General features: G+C 34.7%; 2 protein-coding genes across 2 annotated transcripts; both read left to right on the top strand.

Annotated features, from left to right (window-relative positions):
• Positions 1-1,228: 1,228 nt before the first annotated feature.
• LOC129871609 (ABC transporter G family member 9-like) lies at positions 1,229-6,969 on the top strand. Its single transcript, XM_055946567.1, has 4 exons — positions 1,229-1,324; positions 4,509-5,304; positions 5,649-5,986; positions 6,313-6,969. Exons 1-4 carry the CDS (start codon positions 1,229-1,231, stop codon positions 6,967-6,969), a joined length of 1,887 nt encoding a protein of 628 aa, XP_055802542.1.
• Positions 6,970-8,739: 1,770 nt separating this feature from the next.
• LOC129870977 (ABC transporter G family member 9-like) lies at positions 8,740-11,433 on the top strand. Its single transcript, XM_055945846.1, has 4 exons — positions 8,740-8,865; positions 9,189-9,984; positions 10,206-10,543; positions 10,680-11,433. Exons 1-4 carry the CDS (start codon positions 8,755-8,757, stop codon positions 11,334-11,336), a joined length of 1,902 nt encoding a protein of 633 aa, XP_055801821.1. The 5' UTR covers positions 8,740-8,754; the 3' UTR covers positions 11,337-11,433.
• The last annotated feature ends 1,319 nt before the right edge of the window (positions 11,434-12,752 follow it).

The following is a 12,752-nucleotide window of genomic DNA, read 5'->3' as shown; positions in this document are numbered from 1 at the left end:
ACTACTTTTCAAACGTATTTTTTTTATAAAACACTTTTAATAAAAAAAAATACTTTTAAAAATGAATAAATTTGCTTGTTAAAAAAAACAAGAAAATGAGATCTCTTACTTTCTCACAATTTGAATAAAAGAAAATGACTTTTACAGATCTCTTATATGTTAAAATAAAAATCTCTCGTAAAAAATGCAGGAAAGGATTGGGGTGAAATCTTAGCAAGTCCTGATATCCCTAGAAGAAAAGGGCTTGCATGGGCACGACGCACGAATTAAAAGATTAAAGTTTTATTTACTAAGCTAGTGTTTAATTATATATTTTGAATCAAATTTAAAAATTTATTCTTTAAATATTTATTTGATCATGAAATTTGATCAAATAAAATAAATAATTTTTAGCAGAATGTCAAACATGCTCTTAGTCCTATTAATTCACAGTATTAAACATTCAAAAAGATTTACATCATATGCGAATTTTGGTAATAATACTAACTTTGCCACTTTAAAATATAGTAAATTGTAGTCCTTTCCACTTTTAAAAACAGTAAATTTTAGTCTTTGCCACTTTAAAAAAATAGTAAATTTGAGTCCTCCTTAATTGGGATAAATTTACTTGTCCTTGATTGTCCTTTTTAAAAAAAAATCTTGATATACATATATAGGTGTCGTTTAGAAGTAACATTTGTTTAAAACATTATTTTCAATATGTGATACTTTTTAGTTTTCCAAATTACAAAAAAATATATGGTAGAATTAGACTATAAAGATATATAAATCGTTCAATATTTAAAGAATATTTTGGTCAACTAACATTATTATTCATGTTTACATAAATTATGATTTGAAAAATCAAATTTAATCAAACTTTGACCTTTACTTTTTAATCTTTATTTGCTTGTAACGTTTCTAGAGTCGTTCAATATTTGAAGAATATTTTGGTCAACTAACATTATTATTCATGCTTACATAAATTATGATTTGAAAAATCAAATTTAATCAAACTTTGACCATTACTCATTAATCTTTATTTGCTTATAAAGTTTCTAACGTTTCTAGTCATACTCCTCTTAAAACTATATATTAATTACTCTCGATTGCCTCTATACATTAGTCCATATATGTATTCCCAAGAATTCATTAGAGGAAAAAGAAATTCATAAAATTCATGTATAATTTTTCTTGATTTTTGAAATCTTTAAGTATTATTAATAGAGAGCCCCAAGTAATTCTAAACATGGAACAAGAGATGGAGAATATAGAGAATCAACACATTGATCATTCTAAAAGTGAAGTTATTTTTGACAACACTAATCGTCCCGTCACTCTTAAGGTAATTCTTTAAATATTTCATATGATTTTTTGTTTTGTTTTTCACTTGGTGTTACTCGAGAAGTTCTACATTAGGGTTTTCTGGTAAACAAGATGATATATTATAACTTACTCGAGAAGTTCCACTTTGGGGAAGGGGTTGGAGTTACATTATTGTCCCCTGCTATGTTTTCCACTTGGAGTGGGTTGTGATTTCAGTTGAACCTAATAACTTTGGTTCAAATTTTATATTTGTCTTAAAAATTTATTGAATATATATAAATTATTAATTTAGAACCTGGTAACTTGAAAAGAAATTGAAATTAGTAATCAATAAAACTTCAAATTCTGACTCCGCCTCTATTTGGACTCCTCTCTTTTTTTCTTTCTCTTAGGTATGTCTATTTTTTTAGAAAAAATATTTTGAGACCCTTCAGTAAAATTTCTGACTTTGATATTATTAACTTGAGCTCGAACTTGAGACCTGAAGGAGTACTTATTATCACATAGTGAATTAAACAACAGTGGGGTTATGGACAAGAGTGAGCCGATCTAAATTGGGCTTTTATTTATGAGAAAATTTTAAAAATAGCTAACACTAAAGACATAATCAGGCTTCTTAGCTAATGTTTTTATAATTACGATTCGTAGCTACATGTTAGAAGGGGGGAGACAGACGAGCGAGATCTAAGAGAGAGATGAGAGGTGAGAGATATACAATTGATTTGTATATCTGATTGATAATTGTGTCATAAATACAAATATAATTGATTTGTATAATAAACTACCTACTAGAAGGAGAAATGTGACACTCCAACTTATAATAAGAAGTACATATTGAAAAAGCACAATAGAGATATTGGGTATATAAGTAAGTAGGCCTAGCACACTAATGACACGTTTTAAAGCCATGGGGGTCTAGGCCCAAAGCAAATAATATCACTAGCGGGGTGGACCGTTACAAATGGTATCAGAGCCACTCCAAAGTCAACCTTGTTAATGTGGGTTGAAGTTCAACTGAGTTTAGGTAAATCCTGATAAGGCAGGGCAAACCTCAGCGTCTAGACAAATCTCATGTGGTGGGGCAAACCTTAGCAAGGATGCTGAATCCATAAGAGGAGTAAAGATAAGAAGTCCTACATCGACAAAACACAGAAGATATGTTGGGAATAAAAGTAAGCAGACCAAACGCACTAATGAAGCATTTTAAAGTCTTGTGGGTCTAAGCCCAAATCGAACAATATCACTAGCGGGCTGGACCGTTATAAATGGTATCAAAGCCACTCTAGTGTCAGCCTTGTCAATATGGGTCAAAGTTCAATTGAGTTTAGGCAAATGACCATAAGACAGGGCATACCTCATTACTGAGTATAGGCAAATCTCATGCGATGAGGGTAAATCTCAGCGAGAAAACTGAGTTCATAGAAGGGGGTGTATGTGACACTTCAATTTAAGATAAGTTCCACATCGAAAAAATAAAAGAGAGATGTTGAGTATATAAGTAAGCAAACCTAACACACTACTGACATATTTTAAAGTTGTGCGGACATAGACCTAAAACAGACAATATTACTAGCGGATTGGATCGTTAAAACGAGAGAGGCGAGTTAGATTGAGAGAGGGGAAGAGAGGCGAGCGAATCTGAGAAAGAGGCGAGAGATGTAGAATTGATTTGTATATCTTTTTGATAATGGTATATGTGATCGGTAATTGTATCACGAATACACTTGTTATAATTGATTTTTATTAATGAATACAATTGTATCAAATATTATTTTATTCAATTCGTTGATCCAAATCAATTGTATCAAGTATATATAAACTAATACAATTTGTATCCAAATACAATTTGTATATATTAATTAATACAATTGTATCGTTGTTGTAATTCGTAATAAATTGTATTTATATTCATGTGCATTTGTATTCATTTGTTGTCGTGTGTTATTATATTTATGTGTTAGCATGTGTGTTTGTGTTACCATTTGTATTTGTATCATTGACTGTTATCATTTGCATTGTATCATTGACTATTACCATTTATATTTGTAGCATTGACTGTTACCATTTGTATTTGTATGATAAAGAGAGGAGAGAGGAGAGAGAGAGGGCAGAAAGAGGAGAGAGGTGAGCCAGAGAGGGCTGAGAGAGACGAGAAAGGCAAGAGAGGGAGAGAAGAGAGAGAAATTTGCTATAATACCCTAACTATAGCTACAAATCGTAATTCTTTTAAATTTTAGTTGTGTATAGTAAATACATATCACATGTTTACCTTCTTAGGTAATTTTTATCCACATATGAAGGGGAAAAACCCCAAAACCTAACCCTAGAGACCAAAAGCTATCACAAAAAAGGTCAAGAACTAGGTCCCTAATGCTTTCTTTCAAGAATCTGACATAGCCTGTTTGGATTGACTTATTTTTAAGCAGCTTATAAGTTGAAAACTGCTTATAAGTTAAAAAAAAAAGTAGGTGCAAACCAACTTTTTTTTTGACTTATAAGCTGTTTTCAACTTATAAACTGCTTAAAATAAGTTCATCCAAATAAACCCAACTATTTATTGGGGCTTATTTTAAGCACAAAATGACTTTAAGTTAGCCAGCCAAACAATAAAAAAAGCTGAAAACAGCTTATAAGCCAATCCAAACGGCCTCAAAGAGCCGAGACATGTGTCAACTGAAGATCTGAATTGCTTTAAGAGATTGTGGAGTAGGGAAGACGAGATAGTTATCCTCTAAGACATGATAGATTATGCATTCACGAAGAATGTCAAAAGAAATTCATGAGACTGACATTCTTCATGAATGCATACTTGAGCTTGCCTTGAAGGATAGCTATCTCGTCTTCGTCACTCCATAATCTCTGAAAGCATTTCAAATCCTCAATTGATTTTCAATTGGAGTGTTTTGTTTTGATTTTGAACTAATACTAGGAGTAAAACTCCCTTTTCGGTTATACTAATCAACCATGTGTTCATTTCCAATGTTTGAATTACATTTTCGATTTTCAAATGCCTAATATATACAACCTTGACCATAACTTTCGAATGCCTATTGACAGATAGTGTAACATGTCCTATATTCCATTTTTTATGGCCTTACATAGTTTAGAGGATACGATTGTGTAAAAATTATTGAATGTATTATGTATAGAAGTTAAACTCTTCAATTTATTTTCTAAGGATAATGCTTTGCGTGTTCTTGCAGTTTGAGAATGTTGGTTACAAGATTAAACTCGTGAAAGAAGGGTGTTTGAAGAATTCCTCAAAATCAGAGGAAGATAAAATAATCTTGAAGGATGTCTCGGGGATCGTTTCTCCGGGAGAAATGCTGGCGATATTAGGCCCTTCAGGATGTGGAAAAACAACTCTAATAACAGGACTCGGAGGTAGGCTCGTTGATGGCCATCTAGATGGCGCTATAACGTACAATAACAAGTCTTTTTCCAATGCCATGAAGCGTAGCACTGGGTTTGTTACTCAAGATGATGTTCTTTATCCTCACCTTACAGTGTATGAAACACTTGTGTTCACTGCCCTCCTCCGTTTGCCTAAAACTTTTTCGGTTGAGGAAAAAACCAGTCATGCTGAAGCGATTATACCTCAACTCGGATTAACAAAGTGCAAGGATAGCATCATTGGAGGTCCGCTTTTGAGAGGAATTTCTGGTGGGGAGAGGAAAAGGGTAAGTATTGGGCAAGAAATGCTTATCAATCCGAGTTTATTGTTCTTGGATGAACCAACATCGGGGCTTGATTCTACTACTGCTTTAAGGATTGTGTCTACGTTAAAAGATTTAGTGAACGGTGGCAGGATGGTTGTGATGACAATACATCAGCCTTCTAGTAGGCTATTTTACATGTTTGACAAAGTGTTGCTGTTATCCGAAGGAAATCCCCTGTATTTTGGCAGAGCCGAAGATGCAATGGGATATTTTTCAGGCATTGGATTTCCCCCGTTAGTTGCTATGAATCCATCGGACTTCTTATTGGATCTATCAAGTGGTATGTTTATCTATCCTTCTTTGGTTAATTCAAGTCATTTGTTATACATAGTATAATTTCATGTTTTGTTAAACATAGAAATTTCATGTAGTGACACTTATTTGATCGGATTGACAAGGGGCTGAATCTCCGTCAGCAAAGCCACTGCTATTTACAATACCCCATGGCATTGTACTGGACTTCCATTGACTTTTCTATGACTTGTATGGTTAATTATCCTTTGATGCAAAACATGTCCATATCTTCGCGATCGTACATTTCTAAATGCTAACTCAGAATATATGTTCTCTTTTAGGCAAACGGTATGATGAAAGATACTAAACTGGTGTGATTTAATTTGTTAGGTATACTGTCCGATGATCCTCGTGTATTATCCGATGCTCCTAGAGAAGATCCAGCATCAATCAAGCAAACTTTGGTAACTGCTTTCAAAACCAATCTAGCAGAGAACTTGAAGGAACAGTTGCAAGAATCTATCGATCATCAGGTTACTGAAAAATTACATGAGAAGAAATTCAATCAATGGTCGAATACATGGTGGCAGCAATTCTCAGTGTTATTGAGAAGAGGGATGAAAGAACGAAAACACGAGTCCTTCTCTAGCTTCAAAGTTGGAGAAGTCTTGGTGATGGCTTTCATGTGTGGATTGTTATGGTGGAAATCTAACTACATTCAAGATCAGGTAATTGTTAATTTTACGTGAAGTAAATCGTTACTCTGTAATTTTGAACTGGTATAAAATGGGTATATATTCTCTACCTTCATGAGGTATGGGTAAGGTCTGCTTACACTCACCCTCTCCACCCCATCTGTGGGATAACACCGGGTGTGTGTTGTTATTATAAAATTGGTATAAAGAATTTAACCTAACCAGTGTAATTTAACCTGTTATAACCAGGTTGCTATTAACGGCTACACCTTACACGTAGTTATCTTATAATTAGGTGGTCTAATAGTGTAAAAAACTCTATTTACGACGTAATTGGTGTCATATGTTAACTGATGCAGATTGGCTTTCTGTTCTTCTACACTACTTTCTGGGAGTTCTTTCCTTTGTTCCAAGCTATTTATACCTTCCCACAAGAAAGGATGATGCTGGAGAAAGAAAGATCATCTGGCATGTATAGGCTCTCCGCGTACTTTATGGCAAGGACTGTAGGTGACCTTCCGATGGAGCTAGTCCTTCCGACTATTTTCACCATTATAACATACTGGATGACTGGCCTAAAACCATCCGCGGGGAGCTTCTTCTCTACTTTATTTAGCCTCCTCTACAATGTATTAGTCTCCCAAAGCCTCGGACTTGCTATTGGTGCAATGGTCATGGACCAAAACTCAGCTACTACACTCGGTTTAGTCATCATGCTAATGTTTAACTTAGCTGGAGGGTACTTTGTTAGGCATGTCCCGAGGTTCATTGCCTGGATAAAGTACGTATCAATAAGCCAGTATGCGTACAAGCTTTTGTTGGTGTCCCAGTATAGTCCGGGGGAAACGTATTCATGTGGCATAAACGCAACCTGTCTGATTGAAGATTTTCCTTCCATAAAGCCTATAGGGCTTGGAGGTAAAGGCATCTCAATGGTTGCATTGGCTGTTATGCTCTTGGGTTATAGGTTCTTGGCTTATGTTGCTCTTATGAGGATTGGTGTGACAAAGAAATAGATTTTGATTTACTCGAAGATTGTAGGAAGTGTTCCATTTGCAATTTTGGTTTGTTTTCTTCTGAGATATGCTAGCCATGTTACAACAACAACAAAAGAGACATTTAATGACAATAGATTTTCCTTTTAGCTATAATATTTATGGCCGCAAAAACATTTAATGGCAATTGAGTTCATGTCATTACATCTAGAATCGCTAAAGTCTTTAACAATATTCATATAAAGTGTTGGCTATAAATAACTATATTTATTATTGTTGCTAAATATAATATAGCGGCAATTATATTATTGTCGTTAAATAATTGCCACTAAATTCTTTATTTGTTAGGGTGTTATACAAAGAACATGCAATTTATCCAACTCTATTTGGTTTCTAGACTATATATCTAAAGTTTGGGAAACATTTACTAGTACTACATTGTTTTATCTTTTGCTTAACTACTCCCAAGTAAATGTAGACACAACGAAGTGGTGAAACCTCGACGGTAAAGGTTCAAATTCCAATAGAGATTGAGGTATGGCCTATTTGCCCATTAAGGGGTGAAAATCTTGGTGGTTAAGGTTAATTCATCTAGCAGAGACAATAAAACACTCATTTAAGTTCTCTCCAAGTACTGCCTAAACCTTTAGGCAGTGTTATCTAGTACTTACACGGGTTGGAAGGATAGCAAGTACCCAATTGAATAGGTTTAGGTGTGTGCGAACTGGGCCAAACATAGTTATTCTACGATGATAGAGAAATTAAATTGCAAGTAAAACTCTATATTTGTGTCAACTTCTTATGCTTTTTAATTTAAACATAATTAATCATAAAATTATCTACAAATAGTAAAATATGTTCAGTTTGGTGACCAACGTGAGAAAGAACTCACTAAGAGAAAAAAACAGTCAAAGAGATTTCTTACTTCAAGAGTGAAAAGAACATCATATAATTGGTTATCTAAAGCTAAAGATTTTATCCCTCTTAATTCGTTTTTTATAATCATACAATTGTTATGACATAATTATGATTATAGCTTTATTTTTTTTAATCTTTTTTTTAAACAACGTGCTCCCGTTATAGGCGGAGCTAATGTATTGCAAAGTGGTTTAAGTTAAAATATATAAAGTTCAAGAATTCCCTTAGTTTCTTATATGTTTACATTTTTATAATTTGAATCTTGTTAATATAATCCTAATTATGCCACTAGCATCTATGCCTATTTCAACTTTGTCACATTAATTAAAACAGAGGGAGTACTAAGCAGATTCTTCATCAAAAAATATAAATATAAGGAGATATAATTAAGTGGCTGATAAGCATAACTTTATTAGAAGAAAGTAAGTACTTTGCAACAGAAGTTTGTTCAACAAAGAGTCTCCTTCCAAAATAAGGTTATCTATGCATTTGTGTGCATCACTAATATCATTGCTACTACTATTGTGCACACTTCTTTAATGTTAAGCTTGAGTAGTTGGAAATAATTGTCATGAACTTTGGTCTTCAATTCCTAAAAGTGACAATTATTTTGTGAGTAATTTCTTTGAGCTAAAACGACTGAAAATGAGACGGAACCACTCCAATGAAGTAAAAATTTAGATAATCAATCAACTGAACTATTAATGATTCGCTTAGTAAACTAGTCTTAATTACTCTCGATTGCTTCTACATATCAATCAGTCCTTATGTATTCCCAAGAATTTAGGAGAGAAAAAAGAAGTCATCAAAGAAGTCTTGATTTTAAAGTCTATTAAATAGAGAGCCCCAAGTAGTAGTTAAAGTAGAAAAAGAACAAGAGTTTTAAACATGGAAAAATTAAAGATGGAGAATATACTGTCCCAACAACAGAATCAACACACTGATCATTCTAAAATTGAAGTTATTTTTAACAACATTAATCGTCCCGTCACACTTAAGGTAATTCTTTAAAATATTTCATCTGATTTTTTGTTTTGTTTTCTACTTGATGTCACTCGGGAAGTTTCATGTTAGGAGTAAAGTGCTCTCTAACAAAAGTAAATTGGGCTCGAAAAGACCTGAAGAAATACTTATTACTCCATTATAGTAATTGTTGGTGATATTTCACATGTGATTATCTATTACTCTCTTCATTCAAAATAAATGAATTTTCGAGTTATGATACACCCTTTAAGAAAGTTAGTTAATGACATTAATTAAAGAGTAATTTGTCAATATTATCCTCGAAGATGCTATATATAATGGTTTGGGTGATGTTGCAGTTTGAGAATGTTGTTTACAAGATTAAGCTCATGAAAGAAAGGTGTTTCAAGAATTCCCCTGAATCAAATGAAGAGAAAATAATCTTGAAGGGTGTCTCGGGGATCGTGTTTCCGAGTGAAATGCTGGCGATATTAGGCCCTTCAGGAAGTGGAAAAACAACTCTGCTAACAGGACTTGGAGGCAGGCTTGTCAATGGACATCTCAAAGGCGCTATAACATACAATGACAAGCCATTTTCCAATGTCATGAATCGTAACACCGGCTTTGTTACTCAAGATGATGTTCTTTATCCTCACCTTACAGTGTTTGAAACTCTCGTGTTCACTGCTCTCCTTCGTTTGCCTAAAACTTTTACGGTTGAGGAAAAAAACGATCATGCTGAAGCGATTATAACTCAACTTGGTTTAACAAAATGCAAGGATATTATCATTGGAGGTCCGTTTTTGAGAGGTATATCCGGTGGGGAGAGGAAAAGGGTAAGTATTGGACAAGAAATGCTTATTAATCCGAGTTTGTTGTTCTTGGATGAACCAACATCAGGGCTTGATTCTACTACAGCTTTAAGGATTGTGTCGACTTTAAGGGATTTAGCAAAAGGTGGCAGGACGGTTGTGCTGACGATACATCAACCTTCGAGTAGGCTGTTTTACCTGTTCAAAAAAGTGTTGCTGATATCTGAAGGAAATCCCCTGTATTTTGGCAGGGGAGAAGATGCGATGGGATATTTTTCAGGCATCGGATTTTCCCCACTAGTTGCTATGAACCCCTCAGACTTCTTGTTGGATCTTTCAAATGGTATGTTTCATCTGTATATAGATAGTAATTTCATGTATGAAGACTTTTTGTTTTCTTTTACGAATCAGTGTGACAAAGGGCCAAATATCATGGAACATGGAAGCAAGGCCACTCTGCCACTAACATTATCCTATCGTGTTGTGCTGAGACGCTCATGATGTATGTTATCTTATAGGCAAACAGTATGATGACTACTAAACTGATGTGATTTAATATGTTAGGTATACTATCAGACGATCCTCGCGTACTATTAGATGCTCCTATAGAAGATCCAACATCAATCAAGAAAACTTTGGTAACTGCTTTCAAAACGAATCTAGTGGAGAACTTGAAGGAGCAATTGCAAGAATCTGACATTCATCAGGTTGTGGAGAAATTACATGAGAAGAAATCTAATCAATGGTCGAATACATGGTGGCAGCAATTCTCAGTGTTATTGAGAAGAGGGATGAAAGAACGAAAACACGAGTCTTTCTCTAGTCTCAAGGTTGGAGAAGTCTTGGTTGTGGCTTTCTTGTGTGGATTGTTATGGTGGAAATCTAACAACATTCAAGATCAGGTAATCGATACTTCTCCTCGTTAATGAAATAATTAGACATGTAATTATTTTTAATTAGATGATCTGATAGTGTAAAAAACTCTTTTACAATGTAATAATTAGAAGTCAAATTAATCACATTTGTTAACTGGTGTAGGTTGGGCTAATGTTCTTCTACACTGATTTCTGGGCATTTTTTCCAATGTTCCAAGCTATTTTTACCTTCCCACAAGAGAGGATGATGTTGGAGAAAGAAAGATCATCAGGCATGTACAGACTCTCCGCGTACTTTATGGCTAGGACTGTAGGTGACCTTCCAATGGAGCTAGTCCTTCCAACTATTTTCACCGTTATAACATACTGGATGACTGGCCTAAAACCATCCGCTTGGAACTTTTTCTCTACCTTATTTAGCCTCCTATACAATGTATTAGTCTCCCAAGGCCTCGGACTAGCTCTAGGTGCAATGATCATGGACCAAGAATCAGCCACTGTACTCGGTTCAGTCATCATTCTATCGTTCACCTTAGCTGGAGGGTACTTTGTTCAGCATGTCCCGTGGTTCATTTCCTGGATAAAGTACTTATCAATTAGCCAGTACACGTACAAGCTCTTGTTGGGGTCCCAGTATAGTCCAGGGGAAACGTATTCATGTGGCATAAACGCGACGTGCCTGATTGAAGATTTTCCTACAATAAAGACTATAGGGCTTGGAGGTAAAGGAATCTCAATGGTTGCATTGGCTGTTATGTTTTTTGGTTATAGGTTCTTGGCTTATGTTGCTCTTATGAGAATTGGTGTGACAAAGAAATAGATTAATTGCTTTACTCAAAGATTGTAGAAATGTCCCATTTTTCTGTTTCTTATCATTACGAAGCCAAATCTAAGAAGAAGTTTCCGTATTTATCTCATTCTTTTAAATATCAAGGTAGTGACAAATGATATTTATTCTCTTTGTCCCAAATACTTGTTACGTCTCAAAGGGGGTGGGGGGTGATTTGAGTTCTTGTTAAATGTCAAAGTAGTGACAAATGATGAGTCCAGAGCCGAAAGGGTAATCAAAAATTTTAAAACGGAGATTGATTTTAGGATGTAATCAAAAGGGTAAAAACAAACACTGGCGTGCGATTTTTACTTTTTTAGTTGATGGAGTCAGTCAACCGTTAAAGTAAGTCGCATAGCAGGATGCGACTTACAAGTCGCACCACAGCATGCGACTTTCTTTAAATCTTGGGCCCAAGCGCCTCTTCCCACCCCACCCAACCCCCCACACCATCCCAACCCCCACCCCGTTGCCCACCCCCAACCCAAAAATCTTTTTTATAATTTAGGTGTTACATTTTTTATAAATTAAAAATACTTTTACTAACTTTTAAAATTAAATCAATAACGGCAATTAAACTATTTCAAATGCATGGTTAGATGTTACAACTTATCATTTTCCACTTCTTGATGACTTCAATTGTTAAACCTTTAGCTTCTACCATTTATTCACATTTATTCACAACCTTTCATGTACACAATTTCTCCCTTTATAAAAAATGTAACACCTATATTATAAAAAGGATTTTTGGGTTGGGGATGGGCAACGTGGTGGGGGTTGGAATGGTGTGGGGGGTGGGGGTGGGAAGAGGCACTTGGGCCCACGATCTAAAGGAAGTCGCATGTTGTGGTGTGACTTGTAAGTCGCATGCTGTGGTGCGACTTGTAAGTCGCATCCTGTCGTGCGACTTGTTAGTCACATACTTTAATAGTTGACTAACTCCGTCAACTAAAAAAGTGAAAGCCGCACGCTAGGGTGTGTTTTTACCCTTTTGGTTACATCCTAAAATCAATCGTCGTTTTGAAATTTTTACAAAAAAAAAAATTACCCTTTGGCTCCAGTCTCGTAGTTATCACTTATTCTATACCTATAGTAATTTACATTTATAATATATTTTGTATCCAATCACATACTGAAAAAATATGTATTTTCTTAAAAAAAGGTTTCCAACCTAAAATACTTATTTGATACATAATATGTATTGAGGCACAATCATTGTTGTACATACACCTAATTAGAAGGAATATACAAGGTATACTAGTAATATACATGCATAAGAACATTTTGGTGATTACCATAAACAGAGTGGAGAGAAGAATTCATTCTGGCAATCTTAGACATGGCTCCCCTTATGTAATCTGCCACCTTTATTGCAAATCTGAATAACTATGGACGTAAGACAACAAC

Source organism: Solanum dulcamara, chromosome 10 (assembly GCF_947179165.1).
Source record: "Solanum dulcamara chromosome 10, daSolDulc1.2, whole genome shotgun sequence".
NCBI classification, from domain to species: Eukaryota; Viridiplantae; Streptophyta; class Magnoliopsida; order Solanales; family Solanaceae; genus Solanum; species Solanum dulcamara.
The sequence above is the reverse complement of the archived record's forward strand: the minus strand, read 5'-3'. Positions and strand labels throughout refer to the sequence as shown.

What these genes read in the sequence shown, in the direction of transcription:
- LOC129870977 (XM_055945846.1), top strand. Translation starts at nt 8,755, where the DNA reads ATGGAAAAATTAAAGATGGAGAATATACTGTCCCAACAACAGAATCAA. An exon ending in CTTGTTGGATCTTTCAAATG is followed by an intron (nt 9,985 to 10,205) that starts GTATGTTTCATC and finishes TTAATATGTTAG; the next exon opens with GTATACTATCAGACGATCCT. An exon ending in CTAACAACATTCAAGATCAG is followed by an intron (nt 10,544 to 10,679) that starts GTAATCGATACT and finishes TAACTGGTGTAG; the next exon opens with GTTGGGCTAATGTTCTTCTA.
- LOC129871609 (XM_055946567.1), top strand. Translation starts at nt 1,229, where the DNA reads ATGGAACAAGAGATGGAGAATATAGAGAATCAACACATTGATCATTCT. An exon ending in CTTATTGGATCTATCAAGTG is followed by an intron (nt 5,305 to 5,648) that starts GTATGTTTATCT and finishes TTAATTTGTTAG; the next exon opens with GTATACTGTCCGATGATCCT. An exon ending in CTAACTACATTCAAGATCAG is followed by an intron (nt 5,987 to 6,312) that starts GTAATTGTTAAT and finishes TAACTGATGCAG; the next exon opens with ATTGGCTTTCTGTTCTTCTA.